The 19,439-nt window shown below is 41.5% G+C and overlaps 1 protein-coding gene across 5 annotated transcripts; it reads left to right on the forward strand.

The window, feature by feature from the left end:
• Positions 1-275: 275 nt before the first annotated feature.
• Positions 276-17,280, forward strand: fbxl4 (F-box and leucine-rich repeat protein 4). 5 transcript variants are annotated; one of them, XM_026184099.1, is made up of 9 exons: positions 276-556; positions 3,020-3,650; positions 5,402-5,735; positions 6,894-7,138; positions 7,387-7,600; positions 9,405-9,476; positions 11,996-12,120; positions 12,505-12,692; positions 13,419-17,280. In XM_026184099.1, the coding sequence occupies exons 2-9, from the start codon at positions 3,154-3,156 to the stop codon at positions 13,580-13,582; spliced, it is 1,839 nt and encodes a 612-aa protein (XP_026039884.1). In that variant the 5' UTR covers positions 276-556; positions 3,020-3,153; the 3' UTR covers positions 13,583-17,280. The 5 variants fall into 5 exon arrangements, with proteins under 5 accessions (XP_026039884.1, XP_026039883.1, XP_026039885.1 ...); XM_026184098.1 differs by lacking the exon at positions 276-556 and adding an exon at positions 563-654; XM_026184100.1 differs by lacking the exon at positions 276-556 and adding an exon at positions 661-886.
• The last annotated feature ends 2,159 nt before the right edge of the window (positions 17,281-19,439 follow it).

Raw genomic sequence — 19,439 nt, forward strand, 5'->3', positions numbered from 1 at the left:
GTATGTTTTAATACACATTACGCTGGATTATCTATAAATGTATTAAAAACCATGAAACTGGGGTGAATGTTTTGAGTGTCTGTTTTAAACCAAAGAACTACTTTTCCCATAATCCTTTGCTTTAAAAGAAGCCGACCGGATGTTGATAATTTGTTGTACATTTAAAGTGTGACATTTAAAGTTCATACGTAACTTCTATTTTTTTTAGGTTTCCGCGTCCTGTTTAATCACACGTTTTGACAAAAACAGTCAAAATTGGCCATGTTTCGCATTTGTTCACGACATTTGAACACAGTCAATTATTTAGTGCCGCACTGGTGCAATGATAAAGAGAAAAAAGCAGCAGTCTTCCAAATTGCATTACTTTCCCCCTGGAGCCTCGCCCCAGTGCATCGTGTTTTGTAGAAATAACTCGTGTAGTGGTATTAATAATACTGATACTTCTCTAATACTTAAAACACACAAAGATGAAGGGTTACCCAGATTATGTCGCTGACTGTGCTGTGCGCTCTCTGAGTTAATGCATTGGCCGACTGTTACTTGAAGGCAACACAAGGTAAACGTCAAGAATGTTTGATTGTTGAAATCTTTGTGAACGGCTATGGAAGGAAGAGAGTTTTTCCTCGTCAGTGGATTCATTGATCTACGTTCACTGTAAATTTTGTCCTCTTTGATCGCTCGGTTTTTGCACAGCAACCATTACGGAAGCTAACAGTTCATGTTTTGACAGCTCAGCCTGTGTCTGCTAGCTAGCTGCCTACCTAACACTAACTATTTATCGTTAGCTAACACTGACAGCACTAGCTGTGGGAGACTGCTCAGTTTATTGAACAAGGACTTGGGAAAAGACAGTTTCTTCCTGGCAGCTGGCTTAAAGTACGCTTACGTATGTCAGAATTCGTTTACCTAATGTAATGTCGAAATGCCTTCAAAGGTAGCAAGGTTGGAGGGCTAGTTTAGCTAGCTTCAAATGCACAATGAAATATCAAAGGTTACATTGGCAAGACAGAAAACGCTACACTTCCTTTTCTCTTCCCGTACAGTATTAATAAGGCCACATTATTGTCAGAACTGTAGTATTTTTTTACAGTATTATTAGTATTTCATGTGTACAGTTAAAGCTAATATTTTAGTTTTATCAAAACGTGGTTGTTGTCTAAACATCACTGGCTTTTATGTAATTGTTTTTTAATGTTAAAGGCGGTTAATATAGGGTTGGTGGGGACTCGTGTCCTGTTATTGCTTGTAGGGCTACTTGTTTGTTTACACATAAGCACAGGATGTCCCTGGCAAACGTGTACTGCTCACTGCAGCCTACAGCTGGGTCAATCTGTGATACTGAAAACCTGTGAGGCAGGAGTGTCAGGCACCAGACCCAGAAGTTTCTGGTATCATGTAGCCACTCTTGATTTGCGGCTACCAGGCACCATTAAGTACCAGGATGTCTTGAAACCTGAATATTGTAGTCAGTGCTAGCGATTTCTGATGGTGTCAAGCGTTAACATGGATTTAACCTCTACAGTTTGCATTTTGGTTTGATAAATGTCTTGCCGTGTTTCATTTAACCACAAACTACCGCATGTAGTTATGAAGAAATGCCACACGCAAGCAGCGGTACAAGGCTATACCTTTCGAAGATTGGCAGCTGCAGAAGTGCTTGGTTTGTTTGCAGAATAAGTATTCATTAAATAAGCAAGTCTTCTTCTCAGAAAGTGTCAAAGTGGTTAAAATAGTGAAGAAATCGCTAGAAATTAGATCCAGCTTCTTGCTGTAATTTGTCAATGTGTAAAAATGAATCATTTGTCTACAAGAAAGCATCAAAATGTAAAAGTAAGTATACATGTATAGTCATGGTAAGAAGAAGCTGCCTGTCTTTTAATTAACGTAATTTTTTATATCAGCACAAATTGCAAAACATGGTTCTTAGTAAGTCTTACCTTTTAAACAAATATAACCTCAGATAACCAACAACATTTTACATATTGCACAACATCATTATTTGTTTAACAAATGAAAAAGCAGAAGCTCTGGGAGGTTACTGGTACGGACAAGCCAGGTATGTGTTAACACAATGCTAGAGAGGAAATACATCAGCAGTGAGCTTGGAGAAACAACTGTTGCTGTCCATCAATCTGGGAAGGGTTAAAAGACCATTTCCAAACAATTTGAAGTCTATCATTCTAAGTGGGGAAAAAAAAGTGCAAAAACATTGAAGACCGTTGCCAATTTTCCCTGGAGTGTATCTCCCAGCAGATGCATCCCAAGGTCAGACTGTGCTTGATGGTACAATTGGAAGAAGTATGGCTTGTTTAGAAGGATTTCAGGAGAAAATCTCTTCTTTCTAAAAAAAAAAAACAACACATGGCAGCTCAGCTTAGATTTGCAAAGTTACATCTGAACAAAGCACAAGACTTTTAGAACAGTGTCCTTTAAACAGACGAGCTAATATGGAGATATTTGCCAGTAATGCATGGCGGTGGATGGGTGATGATTAGGGCTCTAAAAGCTGCTGAAACCAGGCATGTGCTTAGTCTTTCACACACTGCTTCTGTATTTTTGGCTTAATTTTTGTTAAATGAGTAGGGATGCGTCATATGTCATGTGATGTTGTTCTCCTGACCTTGCATTTATCTGATTTTAAGACCTGCTACAGGGTGGATGATTTTATCTTTTGTCCTGTTATGTAAAAACCTTATGTTGAAAGCAGGTCTTTTTTTATGACAACCCCAAAGAAATGTATTGAATGTATTGATTATTTATTAGTATAATCATGCACAACATAAAGTAGCGCTTTCTCCACATGGAATGTTTTTTTGTTTTGTTTTGGTTTTACAATCCTTCAATTTATATTCAGCCAAAAATGTATTTTTGCTTCTTGCTATTTTCATTTAAATTTAGGATTCAGATATCCAAAATGATCAAGTTTATATCGGGACCAAGCAGAAATTGGTCCCTCTGTGGTGTCTTAGACCTGCTGTCTTGCTCTTCTCACTCTCGTTTGTCTCTGCCTAACCCACAGGTCATGCATGCAGCCAGCCTTCTAGCCTGCGCTTTGTTCATCCCCAGCGCTTGAGATAATGTTCTACCCGTAGGTGGAGGGTTATCCTCCTACTCCGTTTCTCCCCACTGCCCCCATCAGTCCCAGAGTTCCCTATGTTAACCCTGTTGAGCATGTTTTACTATATCTGTCTGCGGCGGCGCTCCAGGAGTGGAACTCGAGGCGAGGCTCTGACCAGTCGACGGGCTGTGGAATCTGGCCAGAGAGCGGTACTGCCAGTCAGTGTGGAGGTGGAGCAGTACGCCAAAGAGGTTTTGGACTTCAGCTCCCACTATGGCAGTGAGAATAGCATGTCTTACACCATGTGGAACCTGGCAGGGGTGCCTAACGTCTACCCCAGCTCAGGGGACTTCACCCAGACAGCTGTATTCAGAACTTATGGGACGTGGTGGGAACAGTGTGCCAGTGCTCCGCTGCCTTTTCGTCGCACTCCTAAAGGCTTCTACAGTAAGGATTACATTGAGCTAGGCTTTGAGGAGCCCGTCTACCCGACAGCAGTGGAGGTGTTTGAGACCTATTACCCTGGAGCCATCGTCCAGATCCTGGCCTGCTCTCATAATCCTTTCACCCAGAATCCGCCTACTGATGTCAGGTAACAATAGTTCCTCCACACTATGCCATTTCTAAAACTTTACAATACCAGTAAATTGCACAGTTTTCGATTACATAACAAGGCTTCAGTGTTTGGATAAAATCCAGTTGGCATTTCATGGAGTAAAGTACTGCTTGGCCAGAATTTCCACCAGAAAACTACCAGAAACCTGGCAGAGGATGCAATGGGATTAGCTTATTACAATTCTTTATCACGAAGATTAGATGATTAGATGATTTCTTCAACAATCTACCTGCTATAGCACTAACTGCTAATTGTCAAGGGAGTCACACTGCACAGTGGAGCTGCATATATGCAGAGACTGAGCTTTTTTTAATTTCTTAGTTCCGACTTGAAGACGCAGTATTATGTATAGGAGAGCACTGAATCATATTTAGCCATGTTTGCATGCAGATAAATGATTTAGGCTACCTTGATTAGAAAAAACTAAACTGATAAAATTGTATAAAGTCTTAAGATTTGCCTGGATCTTTATTCACTTTTTACAGCTTTAGCTTGGTGTTTACTGCCTCGTGTTAGGTGTTGCCTTATGTTGCCTTGGTCCTGCTCTTGGTGCAGTGTCTCAGTGCAGTGTCTCAGTTCATTACTGTCCGAAACCCACAAGCCTGCTTTCCTCTGATTGGCTGCCCCTTTCATTGAAAACATTTTTTTTAAAAACGTGTAGAGCAAAGATTACTAAATGGGGTACATTGTCATTGACACCATAGAGAGCAGAGTATCAGCTTTTACTCTGAAGCCTCAACCTCTGGCTTGTAAGGATTATTTGTATGTCCACTGAGACACACAGGGAGCCAGCAAAAAAAGAAGTGAGACAGAAGTCAGGGTATACAATTCTGATGGAATATGGATGTGGTCAGCTGCTAAAAGCCATTCAAAGTAGTCCCACTATTTAAGAGTGCATGATCAGGAGGACAAAGGAGGAGGGGGGAACAACTAAGCTGTAGTGCCTCTTCACCTCACTGTACAATACCTTGTGCAATACTTTTTGTAAATAGTCAATGGTGCAATAGACCTCAATACTTGAAATGTGCAATTCACTTGTATTTCTATTTTTATTCCTATTTATTCTATTTATCCCCTTTGTATATTTTATTTATATTTGTCTCTGTATTTCCCAGAGGAACCCACCCGAGGGATTAATAAAGTTCTATCTTATCTTATCTTATCAACACTGGAGTTTTGGACCTGATACAGATTTTTAGAGAGTGTAAAGTTTTGATATCACTATATCATTAGTCTTTAGAATACTATAAATGCCTGATTTGTATGTTTGATTTATATTGAAAACAGACAATGATGGGGTTGTTATTTAGTAACTTTCCAATGTGTTTCACAACCTGTGAACATGTGTTGCATAAAGTACTGATAGTACTGCAAACAACAGAGGGAAAACTGCTCTGCTTGCTAAGCTATGTAAAAACATAATTTACAAGTTACACCGCACAGCTTTAAAAAAAATTTTTTTACTGTAATAAAGACAGTTTTCATATGGGGGCATATCCGACAACATATATGGGCAAATCCGTCTGTCTCTGCTTATTAGAAATATGTTAAGATAAAGAGGCAAACACTGTTGTGCACAATGCCACACACAGGCTTAAGAACATTGTTAGGACTGTATTTTCCTGCTGCTTTCAACGAGTACCTAGAGTAGTGCAAAGTAGTCTTAATAGCATTATATAGGTTAAAGAATGTTATTTTTATATTTGCACATGTTTTGTGTTGTCCAGGTGGGAGGTGTTGTGGTCTGGTGAGCCCACCAAGGTGCTGACTCCACAGGCTCGCCAGTTTTCCCCTAAAATAAAGCATATCGGCTTCCCAACCAACCTGTTGCGTCTAGAGGTGAACAGCTCTTTGCTGGACTATTACACCGAACTGGATGCTGTTATCCTGCGTGGGGTAAAAGAGAGGCCTATGCTGGCTCTCTATAAAATGCCCATCATCGACATCAGTGACCTGAGCGACAGCGAAGAGGAGCTGTCTGATGTGGGAGGTCCTTTCAGGCAAGGAGATGGCAAGCACCAGAGGACAGGAAATGGCTACTTTGACAAACTGCCATATGAGGTGATTACAGTCCTTAATAACAAATCAGAAGGCTTGCGTCATCCAAGCCTGGGTTGAAAGTTTAGATACGCACAATGAAATAAAACTGCATTTTTAAATTTTATTTTTCAGATGTGATCTTGTTTGCTTAGTGGTACAGACAGGAGTATTTTCGATCAGTACCTCTTTAATAAATATTAGGTTTAACCATTCCCTATCACACTCTTCCTATTTTGACAAGCACAGAGATCCAACCTGACTCCTCAGCTGCCGTCCTCATTACTTCTACAATTACTGCCTGAAAGTTGCAATATCTAAAATTTCTTTTTTGAAGATGTTCCAGTCGCATGCACTAGTCTTACATATAGGTTGAAGGTGCTGCAGTCATTTCTCTGCACACAAAACATTTGCAACGCTGATTATTTGAAGTGTTTTAAAGCTTTCCTTATGCACATCAAGTTTTTTCCTTATTATATGTGCTCAGCATGTGTGCACACGTGCACTTTTTTGTTGTTGTTGTAAAAAATAAAAAAAACGTGTCACACACGAACACTGCGGGTTGAACCATTCTGGCACTTTCTTGATCTCGCACTCACAGACAGTCATTTTCATGCCATACAGATGTATCATGTTGTCTGAGGCGAGCTTCAAAACACCAGCAGTACTCTTGATAGTTGTTCTCTTATCTCCTATCCAAACCACTGCCATTAACAGCAGTCTTCACAACCGCTGTGTGTTTGTTTCAGAAACACAATATAGCTATTATCTGTCAGCTGATACCAGCTTGAACACAGTGTATTGTTAATCCACTGTGACACACACACGCACAACCATTCTTTCTCTTTGAGAGACACACGAATGCGGTGCAAAACAAGCCGGCTCACCGCTGATCCTGCTATCGGTGCTGTGTCTCCCAGATAACCACTATTTAGATCTGCCTGACAGAGGGGACGCAATTAACATTCTCCACTCTACACTGAACTATTTTCTCTTCTCTGCTAGGTTCCACTATTCTTTAATGTTCTCTATTATGTGTTATTTTCTGCTTATGTTTTCTTACAAGACCAAACATGTCTTGTCTCTCACCCTCCTCGTATCTTACCATTTCTCCTCTCCTCTCCTCTCCTCTCCTCTCCTCGTCTCCTATCTTAACCCCTCTCCCCCGACTCCCGTCCACAGCTCATCCAGCTGATACTGAGCCACCTGACCCTGCCAGACCTCTGCCGTCTGGCCCAGAGCTGTAAGCTGCTGCACCAGCACTGCTGTGACCCGCTACAGTACACCCAGCTGAGTCTGCAGCCTTACTGGGCCCGGCTGAGTGACGCCTCCCTGGGACACCTGCAGAGCCGCTGCACCCTCCTCCAGAGGCTCAACCTGTCCTGGACCGGCAACCGTGGAGCCCTTACCCTGACGGGCTTCAGCAGGTCAGACTATCAGCGGGCCACGAATGGCAGCAAACAGGGAAATGACCTTGGAAAGTAGCAATAGAAGTAAAAGCACTTTTTCAAGGAGGAGCATACTGAAACAAAGAAAATCAGTTTACACATTCTTCTGTAACTGATTGAAAAATAAATTAAGAAGAGGATGAAGGACTACTGGGGAATTGATGGCTTTTTTGTTCGTTTTTGTTTTTGGCCTCTTGTCACTCATTTCTCTCAATCTCCCGCCTTAGTTTCATGAAGGCCTGTGGTCCCAGCCTGGTCTGCCTGGAAATGTCATGCTGCCACTTCCTGAACGAAGCCTGTCTCGAGGTCATCTCCCAGACTTGTCCTGGACTCCAGGAGCTCAACCTGTCCTCCTGTGATCGTCTCCCCCCACAGGCCTTCACGCACATCTCAAAACTTACACGCCTCCGCAGGCTGGTGCTTTACCGAACAAAGATAGAGGTATGCGCTGCAAACAGTGTCTCTGCGAAACTAATCAGAGTGATTCGCGTGGACTTCGATCTGTCTTGTTTAAATATAGAGCAGGTCAAATTGTTGTTTGGTTAATGATATATCCGATACCCTGGCTGTTTATAATTTGCAGACTGCTCCTTTTTCTAAATGTATATAATGTTTTATTCACCATTGATGCTGAGCTGTTATAAAAAAATTACAAAAAGATTTTTAAAAAATGAATTATCTTTCGTATTTTGAATATATAGAATGTCAGAGATTTTCAAGAGGTAGATTCCACACGGTGGAAAGGTCAGAGAATTTAGTCACTTTTCCTGATATTCAAGCAACAGAATTTGATCAATTGTATCTAATAAAGCAGAAAATGCCTTTTGGGTTTGCATCAGAAAGGGCGTCTGGCAAATCAAACATGAGGAGCTGCCCACTGTGCCGACCCCTTGAGATAAAAGAGCAGCCAGAGGCAGCTTTTATCTTCTTAAAGGGGACCTGCTCATCGCCAACTCTGTACTTTTATTCTTGGACTGTATTAGAGTAGTTTTGCATGATTCACAGTTCAAACGAATCCTTTATCTTACACTAAGCCTTGGTGCAAACCGATTTAGCTCATGTCATAACCTCTTTCATTGCTAGGCCACATGAACTGTTACCAACAGCCTCCACTGGCCTCCTCCCCCCTTTCAGAAACTCAGGTTTTACAGCATTAACATACTGATGACTTATGACTTTTCTGTGATAGGGGATCTGTAAGCAATTAAAACCACATTTTCCTCATTTATAAAGTCTGAGGTCCACCTGTGTAACTGAACTAATATAAAAAAAAAAAAGATCATCATTTTGTTTTAAAGATGTTTTAATCTTATTTTTTTCGTGTTTAGTTAATCATCTGATGACCTCCTTTGTTTCACTTGAAACATGCATATAGTATAGGTTTGAACAAAACTTCCCAAAAATGTGCATTTAATGTAAAAACTAATGATTTCTCCTTAAGAAAGATTTAAGATGAACTGAGTAAACTCTGATTCTACAGGGTGTTGAATATACATCGCATGTATTCAAGCTCAGGCATGTCTGATGTGTAATATCACTGTGCCTTGTTTTGGTGGTGCACCTCAGCGTTTCTCTAGTGTTTGTCATGTTTCAGAGTGACGTTGTGGGCAACAGACAGTGTAGAGTTTCTGCGGTGGAGCCAGGCAGCGTGCTGCAGGTTGTTTACACCCGGACAGACAGAGCGAGCCGTGTGTCTGTTTGAGGCCCTGACATCTCAGCTGTCATTACCTTGTCACTGCTCTAATTAAATGGCTAGCTTACGGGAGAGAGGCACTTATAAAAATGCCTTACACCGAGTCGAGCACACGCGCGCACACGCAGACAAGAGGCTTTCACTTTCATGTCTGACACATTCTCCTACCGCTGAGGTGCATGTGTTGGCAGTTGCAGCACTGAATTCTGATATCTCCATATACTAGTTGTAGTGCTGCTCGAGAGGCCTCCGTTTTCACTTTTTTCACTCCACAAGGAGGTGGAAAAATTGTTTCCTGTGCTTTATTAAAAACCTTTTAATCCTGAAAGTGCTGGGTGTGCCAGGTAACAGACAGGAAGTTACTTAAACGGGAACTTTAGGTGACATGACTGGATTTGTTACCGCTACTAAAACCTATGTTGTTTTAAATTATCTTATATATAGATTTACACTCAGGTAAGATGCTACCGGTGTTTTAAATCTCTTTTGCTCCTTCTACCTACCTGGTTTTCACCTGTGCACCTCTGTCTCCGTCTCTCCTTTCCTCCACAGCAAACAGCCATCTTAAGCATTCTGACTTTCTGCATAGAGCTAAGACACCTCAACCTGGGGAGCTGTGTGAGGGTGAGAATGTGCACACATATGAAGTTTCAAAGAAAGCTACAATCTTAACTATTACCTTTCATTTTGGAAGCTTGTCTAAAAGATGCCAGATAGGAAGATGAAAGAGAGCCCTGTGATCCCTGGCAAATGGCTTAGTCACACTGGAGTAAAAGTAGGACAGCAATCTTATCGTAACTGGGAAAAATCTGTGCTTATATAATTGAATTTAATGTTTTTTTGCATTAAAAACTGATTACAAGTAGTTGCAGTACCCACTTGTGCGATCGCACAGGTTGTCTGATGGAAGGCATCCTGTCTGCAAACAATGGTGGCCTGATTCAAACTCACTGGAATCACTCTGATTAGTGAAGGTTTCAAGTAAATGATGTTTAATTTATGAACACAAACAGTTTGAAAATGCAGTCAGCGTGTGAGCCAGTCAGCTGGTGGCCAATTGTGTGCGTTCTGGTTATATTCCTACATAAAGTCAAGGTTTGCTAAGCACCTACAGTATATCACATTGCAGTTAAATCGCTGTCCTGAAGCAGCAAGGTCTCTATTTTTGGAGGAATTGCTTCTGTTGAATTTCTGAGGTTCTCGCTCGACTCTGTAAGTAGTTAATATTGATTTCTGAGTATGTACACTGCAACACATTTGCAATTGTTGACAGTTTGTCACAAGTTAATCACTGTATTAACACAAAATGATTGCATGTAATTGCCATCTTGACCCAGTTCAGTAGTAAGCTGACAGCACAGCTGACAGACTGATAGGCAAATCACTCTTATCACCATCTTGCCACGCCAAAGTCTCTTTGAAGATGGCAACTGACTGGGAGTGGTCAAGACCTGGTCCCTGTCTGTGACAGGATTGCAAGGTCATTGCACAAGGTCACAATCATTTTGGTCATACCTCAACCACCGTTTTTCTTAGTGTGACTGTTGCATAATGCTGTAGTCACACAGGCCTAGACACCATTTGGCCACCATTTAGGATACTCTAGTGGCTAGTGATAAATATGTATACCCTGACTGGTTAGTGAGTGATTACTGGAGGTTTCTGGCTGTTGCCAAGTGAATTCAGATGCAAAGAGGGTGCTGACCATGCACTCTTTGCGATTGCTCACCTTAGTGTTTGCATGGAAGACACCCATTTGCAAACGCTAATCATAGAATGCTAATGAGATCTGGAAAAACGTGCGTCTTAAGACCAAAACCAAGTTTCACTACTGCTCCATGTTTAGACAGCAGTGACATTAAGCTTCTTCCGTGCAAACTACAGTCAACCATGGCAACTTGCTGGGGGCCAAAGAAGTTTTCAGTGCAGCACCGTGTACCTCTTTAGTACCAATTTCACCCAGTGACAGCAAACGCCAACAACCACTTGAAAACCAGTCTGGGAATACACATTTTTCACTAACAGCCGGTGGTTGGCATGGGGTCACTGGCTAATCTTTGTGCAGTCTGTGCTAAGATAAGATAATTGGTTGGTAGTTGTAGACTTCTGTGAGAGCGGTGTCATTCTCCTGTTACTCCTTTAATGATGGCTCATTGAATATGAGGGGAATGGTATACAGCAACTGTTGTGGACAGATATGTATGATGATATTAAAGTACAATACGTTTTATTATTAACATCTTTTAGAATTATTAATGAGGCATTTTAATAAATGTTTAGTGTATCATGATGATAATGATGGGGCATCTGTGTGTGTTTAACTCCCTAAAAAAAGTTGAATGACTTTGATGGAAATATTGATATAATACATGAGAAAATCCTCTTGTGGTCTTTCTCAAGACATAACTGTCATCATCAGAAATAAAGTTATGCAACATTTGGCAAGAGAAATGCATAAAGGCAGCGACTCTCTCTGCCAGAGTTTAAATATCCATCACTGCTAACTCTGAGAAATGTTCTTGCTGTCATTTTTGTAGCTGAGTTATCTGCTCGGGCTGTTTTTAGTTGTTAAATTGCATTTCTTTGCTTTCATCTTTGGATGAAACAATGAAATATGGCCAGCATTACCTGACACCAAAGAACAATAACAGCCTCGCAAACATAAATCAGTTCCTGAAAGACTATTTTGTTTTTGTTTTTTACGGTGAAAGTATTCCGCGTTAGTGCTTTGTTCTTTTGCTCTCTCGAGGAAGCGAGGTTACGAGCCACAAGCCGGGTGATGCCGCTAATCAGCTTTTTATTATCGCAGCATTTCAAAAGTTTGTTCAGAATATATTAGATAGACTATTGACTGACTCATCCTGACAGCATCATCTTCCTTTACGTTATCCTAAAGGCACATTTTTAAAAGCCTGGGACTGTGACAGTGTTGTAGATGAGCACAGATCACAGCACCTCTGCCCGTACATCGCTCACACCGACGTGTACAAATCATAACATCTGAATCGACTGCAGCATACGACGAGGGTGGTTTTGCACATTAAAGCGGGTCTGAATCGTCCAAATGTCCCTCTGGGAACTTGCTTGTGAGCTGCAAATGCTGCATATTGTATAGAGAGTAAATGCTCCTGTCTCACTTACAGATCGAAGACTATGATGTTGTAGCCAGTATGCTGGCCACTCGCTGTCGCTCGCTGTGCTCTCTGGACCTGTGGCGTTGCAGAAACCTGACCGATCGAGGCCTGACTGAGCTCGTCTCAGGGTGCAGGTAGTCACTTGAAGCTACTGTTGTTTATAACACCTGCGGACTCCAGGCATGTACAAAATAACCATTCATAACAGCTTCTTTTTTTTTTTTAAGTGCTAATTTTGCCCCAAAATAAGATTTCAGGAAGCTCCTCCCCCCTCTCTGCTCCTGCCACCATCTTTTTGCTTGGTGGGGAGTTTTCATAGCTTTCAGTTCAGGATTCTTCTCATATAACATCTTTGGTTGTAAAATTGTCCAGGACATGAAATGGTGTTAGTTTCCTCTGCGATTGCTTTGTTTTTGTTAAAACACTTACACATTAGAGACACTGCATGGTTTCTCTGTGAATATCCAAATTTGTCCTTGCGTCACCCCAGTTTACTTGTTGGCTCTGTTGTTGCTCAGGATGTTGGAGGAACTGGACCTGGGCTGGTGTCCCACGCTGCAGAGCAGTACGGGATGTTTCCAACACCTCGCCCGCAGCCTTCCACGCCTGCGCAAACTCTTCCTCACTGCCAACCGCACCGTCTGCGACTCAGACATAGAGGAGCTGGCAGCCAGCTGCCCCTGTCTGAGGCATCTCGACATTCTGGGTAAGCTCTCCCTCACACATATGTGGAAACAAACGTTTGCCTTATTAATCATTTGTTAATGAGTGTCAAGTTCGTGGTTATTCGGTCATGACTTATGTTTCATCACGTTGGTGTATAAAGCTCCCCATCAAAGCAGCATAGCCACAACTTAACTTTTTATAAGAGACTTTGTCAGTTGGGCAACTGCATTTTTGATTTAGCTCATCGTTCACTTATCATATTCACAGCAGGCCCATTCCCAGTGTAGCATTTGAGGGGTGAAAAAAACCTTCAAGTTAACCTCGAACACAAACTCAAATAATCAGCTTAATATTGCTATACAGTAGTGCTCAGTAAGCAAAGTTACAGCAGCACACCATAGCAGTAACACTCTAGTTCCAGTTGCATAAGTTGGTGTTTTTGACAGCACAGTAGCTTCAGTGTTAGTCAGGCTATGCTGATGTGTCAGTTCTTTAGTTATTTCAGATGTGCTTCAGTGGTTGACTCGCTGGAAGGTGTGCAAATGATTTTGGTCTGGACTCTATGATCTGTGTGAACAGGCAGAGAGGAACTTTACTTCATTTACAAAGAAAATACACACGCAGTTTCCTTTTTAAGAAGTAGCCAGACATAAAAATATCATTGTTTTTATTTCACAGCTCTGTGTTTTGTTTTATTTTTTATGCGTTTTTTGTGAAGTGTTTTTCACCTTCTGCGTGTCCCTGTTGTGATACGTCTGCCGGACAGGTACACGGTCAGTGAGCGCCGCCTCACTGAAGAAACTCCTCCAGTCGTGTCCTCAGCTTGTCCTCCTGGACGTCTCCTTCTGCTCACAGATAGACATGCGCATCGTCCAGGAGCTCTCTGGCCTCTTCCCCAATGTGGCCATCAAGAAAAGCTTCACTCAGTGACCCCAGCATTGGCTCATTTCCCACTACTGAGATGTAGCAAGTGGAGGGAGGTACTGGTCAGCACATACTGCCCCAGAGTGATTCAGAGGCAGGTCAGATGCAGGAGGAGATTGCAGACCTGCCTCTGCTTGTATCACGGACGAGATCTTCTTTTAGCGGTCAGTATAAAAAGCGGTGGGACTGGGTGAGGAGGATTTTACTGGCTTTACTGATTTAGTGAACCTAAATGACTACAGATTTGTAGGAGCAGGATTATACAACATAAGACACTTGTATTTTTGGGTGGGGGTTTTGTTTGTTTGTTTTTTAAATCAGGGTTGTTGCAGTGAAGCTGCCACATGTTCCCACAATATGAATCAGCACTTACAGTATGTATTGCCAGATAACAAACGGCAAGGAAATATGCCTTACCACTAGAAATCACACGTGAAAAAAGCAACATTTGAGAGAAAACTTCTTTTAAGCATCTTTTTAGGAAAACAAATGGAACACAAAGCATTCTTACCTGTTACTGGACTTCACATAATAATATTAGCTACATATCAGGGCCTTGGTCAGTGCCTTGTTTGATTGTGGAATATGAACAGGCTGGTTTGTACATGAAGGTCTTTCCGGTGGTGTTTATCACCATTCACTCACTTTCATTGAATCATAGTGGATGGTGTTGTGTTCAAAGGGGCTTTAAAGGTGAAAACAGCTGCACTAGATGCAATGCACTGTGGTTAGTGTTATTCTTTTATTTTTTTACTTTAATGAGACTATCACAAGTTAATATGTGTTGCTACAAACTGCAGGATCATCATTAAATGTCCATGCACTAGAGATTTAGCAATGGCATGTTTCCATCAATGGGGAAAAAAATTGTTTTCATTTCCACATGCTCTAAAATTGCAGGAGTACAGAAAACACCTAAAGGCATCAAATTCAAAAGATATGCACACTGACTCTTTTGAAATAAAAGCGCAGAGAAGTAATGAAGATCTTATTTAAGATGACATGAAACAAATCTAAAAATCTTTTCCTCTCCAACTCTCAGTTAGGCGCTTTTGGTCCAGCAGTTAATATTTTTACTAGGATAATATGAAAGAATTTCCAACTGTATTACCTGGGCAGCTGTTAATGTGTCACCACATATCAGACACTTCAGATGAATGTAGTAATATTCTATATTAAGTCCGAGTGTTAACAAGTAAGAAATACAGGGGTAGTTATTAACTAGAGGCCTTTGTTGGAATACTGTAGAGAAAGTCATCTGCAGCTGAAGCAGTTGAATGTGTTTGGCTGTATACAGTACATCAGACAATTCAGTGGACTAAATGAAATAGAAAGTGTTAATAATCGGGGTGCTTGCTAATTGGTTTTGTTCAGACCTCATAGGTTGTGTAAACATTTCAGCGTAGGCAAATTGGGGCCTTTAGGCTAAAGTTTTGTTTCCCCAAGTTTGAAAGTCACTGGCTCCTCCGCCGAGGTGAGAGCTCAGGTGGGGGAGTGTTTTCAGTGCTGTTTTTCTGTCAGCAAGTTTACACAAGCTGAGTTTCATGAAACTTGGAGAGCTGGGCCCAGGCATTAAAATTAGCTGCAAATGCAGAACACCTTCTTTGAAAGTGCAAGATAGGCCCTCTGCAGTGTCATAATGTTAGTGCTGTTTCTGTTGTCGTTCCTGTTGAGTTCTGTCACTGCTGTCTGACTGCAGCCGACTACATAACCCACTCCGATCAAATTCCACCGCTGAGAAGGAGTGCTGTAAATTAAGCCGAGGACGTAATGTTAACGTGTAACGAGTGTAAGTACGATATGTGACCTCAGTATTTGTCCTCAAACTCAGGGGCTATATATAATCTCATGTTCATTAAATGTCACTTTTTTTAAAAACATGTTTTACTCCAGAAACCAGCACAAAGGACATCTTTACAGAAAGTAACACCAGACTTGAGTTAGCTTTAAGGTTACCGGGCTTTGGTGTTGCTCACAACAAACACACACGTGACACAAATCGTCAGTTTGCGCTGGCGTAACAGAGACGTTAATCAGAGCTTATTGAGTGTTGAATGTTGCAGTAATTGTATGAAAAATGTACTGCTGCTGATTATTTATTTTTTGTAATATATGAAGCCAAGGCTGCAGTGTGGGAGAAGTGCTTGAAGAGCATTTTTGTGTTTGAAACAAACTTGAATTTTTAGTTGAAGCACATGCTACTAGTCAATATTTGTGCCTTATGCTCCTGTTTGAATGTTGTGTCCAAGTGGTTTAGATTGTGGTGAAGTGCTTCGCTTTTTTTTTCTTCTTTTTTTTTTTAATGCCCTTCAACCAAAGTAATAACACATTAATCTGGTCGTCATCAGTCTCACACCTATATTTGACCAGTTTCTGTGCCATATACCTTATATCAGCCATGTTAATTATTGCAAAATATAGAGCTATATATGCAAAAAATGGTTTATTTATATTTCCCTCGGCAATGAAAATGTTATTTATACTCATTATTGGTGGATGTTTAAATGGTAATATACAATTTGGGGAACTGTTTCTTGGGTTTTTTGGTATTTTGCCTAGCTTAGCACTAAGACTGAAAGTATGCCTTTACCCTAGCCTAACATGAAGTGGAAATGTGTTTTTAGCCTGGCTCAGCATAAAGACTGAAAACATGCCTTTAGTCTGACTTAGCAGTAAGAGTGAATGCACGTCTTTGCCTTAGTTTAGTTTACCTTTGTTTGTGCAATGCTAGTCCACTAAACCTCAAATCACGCGGGCCTACAGACCAATCAGCAACCTGCCCCCCGGTAACCCAAAATACTCCAGAAACGTAAAAAAGACTGAAATTCAGATTTGCTCAGTGATCGATGTTAGAGAATGTACATATTTTCCCATCTGCCAGTTGTTTAAGCTTTAAGAAATAAATATGGCAGCGACATTTGCGTTCTGCAGCTACAGTCATTACCTTTCTAAACACCTTAAAAATGACTTCCTACTCTGTTCCTGCTTCCAGTCTCTGTGCTGAGCTAGGCTAAACCCAGAGCGGTCCTGGCTGCGCAGAAGTCAATCACATATCGATCTTCCAGTCTTGTTATTGGTGTGGGTATGGTTAAATTGCTGCATAAGAGTGGGAAATTAATACTTGGTTTATTTCCAGTTTTGTTATAAACAGGTGTGGTAACAGTATGGCACACCAGGCCTTTCACTAATGCATCAGTTTTGCCCAGCCCACCCAAATTTTTAATACATTTTGATGTTTTTTTTTTTTTAAATTGTTATTTATCCAGGTAAAGCTCTCATTTCGAAGACCTGCTATCATGTAATTATGTAATTATGTCAGTAATAACTACTGCACCACAATAAAAACACTGTCACTGTTATACTTTGTACAGCAACTATCTGCAACAGCATTAATTTGCAAAGTATTTAAAAAGTGAGCACCACTCTCAGATCATCACTGTTTGACCAGTGATGCAGTTTGGTGTATTTTTCTGAGGTGGCCCTATGCTTCTTTTTTTCTTCCTCTAATGAATATGCAGTCTCTCTTCTCCCACTCTGGATATGTGATCAACCTTTGTGCCATGAACTGGGAGGACCTGCAGCGGCGCTCCCTCCGCTGCAGCGTGAAAGCCACTGTTGTGTAAAGAGATTGTGTGTCTCTGTCGCGATGAAATGCGGTGCTTCAATTTCACCAGGTTTTAAATAAACCGAAGGCTGATGACTGAGTGTGTGTGGCTCATTTTTGATCCTGTAGGAGCAGAGATGTAAGCAGTCTGACTGTAGAACAAAGTGGCTGCGAAGGCATTAACTCGCTCATATTCTATTTTCTCTTATTCTTCAGCTTCATTGAACAGCACGCCACTGCCGCCGAAACAAATGGAAATTGCTCCGCTGTATCATGTTGGGGCTTCTTAAGAAGAGAGTCGTCTAAGTGTGATTTGGGGTTGGAGGCGTGGGGGGGGGGGGGGGGAGTAGGCTCGTCTACTGAATCCACAACAACTAGCAGAGCCATTAGTCAGGATGAGTGACTGGATAGTCGTTGCGGAATGATCCTTTTTGCCTTAACCCTCTGCCATTTTACAGTCTATTAATACCACAGGGAGAAGTGACATTAGCTTGTCTTCTTAACGGCCTTTTAATGAATTGTTTATGCCTAGTTTAATGATGTATATTGTGGCCCTGTAATGTGCCCTAATGACGGAGAACGAGGCGGCCTCGGCTGAAGTATTAATTTGGACTGCCTCCCCAATGATTATTCCTCAGCCACTAACGTCGCCGCCGCCGTGCGTGCTTGCGCGCGAGCGTGGATGCAAACGTGATTCATGGAGGCTTTCCGCTCTGCACTACAGCTTGATTTCTTGCTGTCACGCTCCTCTACGAGCCTGATATATCCAGGGGGGGTTCCACAGCAATTAGTTCAGCTTTTTATTTGTCTTTCAAGTGCCTACAGACATAGCTTGACGAATCTGCAAGGGGAATATATGGATGGAAATATTGTTCCTGAATAATAAATCCAGCGTTTAAAAAGTAAATGGGAGGGTGGTAGGGAGTGGTGTCACAAGGTCTCTCCGTTCCTTTTTCTTCCCCCCCCCCCTTATCTCCAGATGGTGTGAGTGACACAAGAGCATACCTGGACAAAGCTGACAGCAGAAACAGTCTTCTCTGTGGTCTACCTCCTCTGAGCCCTCCTCAGGCTGGGATTCGACAGGCCTCAGACCTGCCTGAGGGAGACCTCACCGTGATACCCATCATTATGTGGCTTGGTGCTGCTTCTCTAGTTTCCCTCCTTGGACTCTAATAATGAAGACATCCCTGGCAGTCCTCACCGTTGTGTCTGAAGCTTATTACTTTTGTTATGTTTTTAAGGATATTGAATGTCAGCACTCAGTTTCTTAAATCTATTCCAAGCACTAAACTCAACAGGGTGGTGTTTTGAAGCTACAGGGGTACACTGTTTCTTTAGCCGTCTGTGCATCCACGAGGATAACTGTTTTTATTTGTACATGTTGCCAAACTGTGATACCTCGCCCTAATTATTGTAAACAAAGTGCCACCACACAGTGACTCTTCAGAGATCCGATCTGATGCTGGCTGAAGAGATGGGGTGCTTGTTTCTCAAAATGAACTCACTCTATCCTGTTACATCAAGTCCCTCTTTTTTTTTTTTTTTTTTTTTTTTTGGTCTCCTTTCAGAAAATTGATTTTCTAGGACTTAAAAAAAAAAAATCTGGCCTCTCATTGCAGGCTATGGCCTCAGTGTTGGACGTGAGTTACAAGGAGAGACTTTCCTTGCTGAGATTGTTTCCTTTGAAGAATTTTTAGGAGCCTGAAGTGTTTTTTTTCCCTTCTTATCCCTCTAATCATAGTGTGACCCATCAGCATTATCTCGGGTCTCCTCGTTCGAAATGAACAACACAGTTTTTCTTGTTTTGAACCAAACAGCCATCCTGCAGATTTCACACCAACTTTGACCTGGTGGCACAGATGATTAGAAATGTATTAAAGTGACATCTACATTATTAAAACAGAGGGTTGCCTGCAAATGCTGGCCTTAGTCACGGCTTTTTTTTTTTTGTTTTCCTCTCAATAAACAGAGAAAGAAGTCAAAGTGTGTGTGAATTTAGAGAGTAGACAGTTTAGTCTTACTCTTTCAATATTTTCAGCTTTGAACTACAACTGTAATCCACTTTAATTTTAGACTTTTCCTGTGTGAGTATCTGTCTTTATTAAATAAAATAATAATATAATATCCATCCATCCATTCGCTTCCGCTTATCCTTTTCAGGGTCACGGGGAGCGCTGGAGCCTATCCCAGCTGTCATAGGGCGAGAGGCGGGGTACACCCTGGACAGGTCGCCAGTCTGTCGCAGGGCTAACACACAGG

This window comes from Astatotilapia calliptera, chromosome 11, assembly GCF_900246225.1.
Source record: "Astatotilapia calliptera chromosome 11, fAstCal1.2, whole genome shotgun sequence".
Classification (NCBI taxonomy): Eukaryota; Metazoa; Chordata; class Actinopteri; order Cichliformes; family Cichlidae; genus Astatotilapia; species Astatotilapia calliptera.

Coding starts and splice junctions, on each gene's coding strand:
- fbxl4 (XM_026184099.1), top strand. CDS start 3,154: ATGTTAACCCTGTTGAGCATGTTTTACTATATCTGTCTGCGGCGGCGC. Junction 7,139..7,386: donor ACCCTGACGGGCTTCAGCAG/GTCAGACTATCA, acceptor CTCCCGCCTTAG/TTTCATGAAGGCCTGTGGTC. Junction 12,121..12,504: donor GAGCTCGTCTCAGGGTGCAG/GTAGTCACTTGA, acceptor GTTGTTGCTCAG/GATGTTGGAGGAACTGGACC.